The 2,861-nt window shown below is 50.8% G+C and overlaps 1 protein-coding gene across 1 annotated transcript in view; it reads left to right on the top strand.

Moving 5' to 3' along the window:
- Positions 1-2,861, top strand: part of RECK (reversion inducing cysteine rich protein with kazal motifs) — a 101,754-nt gene that overhangs the window by 91,157 nt on the left and 7,736 nt on the right. Inside the window, exon 12 of the mRNA XM_007947004.2 lies at positions 2,170-2,362. Coding sequence (XP_007945195.1) covers positions 2,170-2,362 — 193 coding nt within the window. The remainder of the gene's footprint in view (positions 1-2,169; positions 2,363-2,861) is intronic.

The raw sequence follows: 2,861 nt of genomic DNA, 5'->3' as shown, positions 1-2,861 counted from the left end.
TAATTGTGCTCATGAGGAATCTGTACAAGGGCATACTGCATGGTTTAAAATCAGGAAAGTTGTGCGTCAAGATTGTATCCTTTCACCATACATACTCAATCTCTATTCTGAGCTAATAATCCAAGAAGCTGGCTAGATGGAGAGGAACGTGGCATCAGGATTGGAGGACGATTCATAAGCAACTTGAGATATGCAGATGACACAGCCTTGCTTGCTGAAAGTGAAGATGACTTGAAGCACTTATTGATGGAAACCAAAGACTACAGTCTTCAGTAGGGATTACACCTCAATGTAAAGAAAATGAAAATCCTCACAACTGGACCAGTAAGCAGCCTCGTGATGAATGGAGAAAAGGTTGAAGCTGTCAAAGATTTCATATCACTGGGATACGCCATCACCACCCGTGGAAGCAGCAGTCAGGAAATGAGACATCGCGTTGCACTGGGCAAATCTGCTGCAAAAGACCTCTTTCAAGTGCTGAAGAACAAAGATGTCACTTTGAAGACAAAGGTGCCCCTAATCCAAGCCATGATACTTTCATTTGTTTCAGGTGCATGTGAAAGGTGGGCAATGAATAAAGAAAACCGAAGCAGAGTTGATGCTTTTGAGCTGTGGTGTTGGCGAAGAATGCTGAAAGTACCATGGACTGGCAGAGGAACAAACAAATCTGTCTTGAAGAAGTGCAGCTGGAATGTTCCTTGGAAGCCAGAATGGCTAGATTTCATCTTAACTACTTTGGTCGTGTCGTCAGAAAGAGACCATTCCCTGGAGGGTGCTGTGCTTGGAAAAGTGGAGGGTCAGTGAAAAAAGGGAAGACCCCCACAGAATGGAATGACACGGTGGCTGCAGCGATGGGCTCAAGGATAACAAGAATGTGAAGGCGGGGCACGACCAGGCAGTGTTGCACGTAGGGTTGCTATGAGTTGGAGCCAACTCAGCAACACCTAACAGTAGCGGCAGCCACCAGCAGGGGGCAGCACGGGTGGGAGCTCTGGTGGCACAGTGCCTAAGGCATTGGACTGCTAACCAGAAGGCTGGCGGTTCAAACCCCCCAGCCACTCCTCGGAAGGAAGGTTAGACAATCTACTTCCATAGAGATACTGCCTCGGAAACCCAAGGAGGGGTCTCTGTGAGTTACAGTTGGCTCCACAACAGCGAGTGGTGGTTCTCTGGGATAATGCAGGCCTCCTGTTCGGCCCAGAAGAACCATTTGAGGAAACCCAGCAGCCCTTCATGATAAAGGTGCTCATGGGAATGAGAGGAGGCTTCCTCAGCCTAATAGAGGCCGTTGATGGAAACCCACCACTGACCCCCAACTCGGTGGGAAAAACTGAGGTTTCCCTTTGACGTTTTCAGGACGCAGTGAGGACTTCTCTCAACACAGGCCTTTCTTCCCATGTGCCTCTTTTGTTATGTGCTGTCGAGTCGGACCTGACTCATAGTGACCCCTCCTTGGGTTTCCTAGGCAGTATCACTACGGAAGTAGATTGCCCCATCTTCCTTCTGATATGTGCCTCTGGGGGGACTCAAACCACCAACCTTCTGATTGGCAGCCAAGAGCCTTTACCATTTGCACCACCCAGGAACTCCAGCAGAAAATTGTTTCTGTTGGATACCATCAAGTCCATTTCAGCTGATAGCGACCCCATGTGACAGTAATACTGTCCCATAGGGTTTCTTAGGCTGTTATCTTTTATGGAAGGAGATCACCAGGTCTTACTCTCATAGAGCACTGGGTGGGTTCGAACCACAAACTTTTTGGTTAGCAGCCGAGCACTTGACCATCTGCACCCCCAAGGCTCCTTAGCAGAAAATTAAGCACCTGGAAGCGTTTCATTCATTGTTGGCTGGAACCCAGGCCACCCGTCTGCCCGTCTGTCCTCATTTCATGCTACTTCTGCTCCACGGGTCCTTGGCTCCTGCACTCACTCATGCTGCGTCCTCGGCCTGCCAAGCTTGCCTCCCTTCCCTCCTCCAGGACGCTGTCCCCAACTCAGCAGTCACAACGACTTGAGTTTCACATCACTTTGTACCTGGTAGCCTCCTTCTGTGCGTGCTTGACTGTCCCCCCTCTTGTAAACTCCAGAGGACAAGGCGTTCTCCTCACCCTCTCTGCCCAGCCCAGACCCTCCTTCCATTGGCTCATGGGGCTGCAATCGTGTTTTTCAGATGCATCCCCAAACCACAAGTCTGCCTGACAACCTATGATAAATTTGGATGTAGCCAGTATGAGTGTGTGCCAAGGCAGCTCACCTGTGACCAGGCCCACGATCCTGTTTGTGACACGGACCACACGGACCACAGCAACCTCTGCACTTTATACCAGAGAGGGAAAGCACTCTCATACCGAGGCCTGTGCCAGGTACAGTTGCTCGGCTGAGGGCCCGACACGCACTCGGCGTGACATTGTGAGGGTCTTTTACAGACAGATCAGCACTGACCCCACTTGACAGTCTTCAGTGCGTCTTCTTAAGTCCAGAGAGCTCAACCCTCCACTAAAACGGGCCGTCCTCAAGGCTGCCTCTCTCTCCTGTCTCTGGCGGGCTGTCTTGCTCCATACCATGTATGAGCAAGAGGAGAGGGTGCCTCCCTGCAGCCCACTCCCAGGAAGAGAATTGGAGTCTCCCACCCCTGGCTGCATCAGCACCGTCTTCCCTTCCCCTGGTCCTGGGGTTCTCACTAGCAAACAAGTAAGCAAACCTGGCAGTGAGAACAACCACTCTTCCTACCATGGGCCCACCTTCTGCAGCACTGACAGTTGATTGAAAATTTCTCCAAAACTTAATGTCTTCTTTAAAAACAAACCAAATGCACTGCCGAGTCAGATCCGACTCATAGCGACCCCTCCTTGGGTTTCCGAG

This window comes from Orycteropus afer, unplaced genomic scaffold (genome assembly GCF_000298275.1).
Source record: "Orycteropus afer afer isolate SDZICR_OR568_19922 unplaced genomic scaffold, OryAfe1.0 scaffold00174, whole genome shotgun sequence".
In the NCBI taxonomy this organism is placed as follows: Eukaryota; Metazoa; Chordata; class Mammalia; order Tubulidentata; family Orycteropodidae; genus Orycteropus; species Orycteropus afer.
Note: the sequence above shows the minus strand (reverse complement) of the source record. Positions and strands in the feature narration are given on the sequence as shown.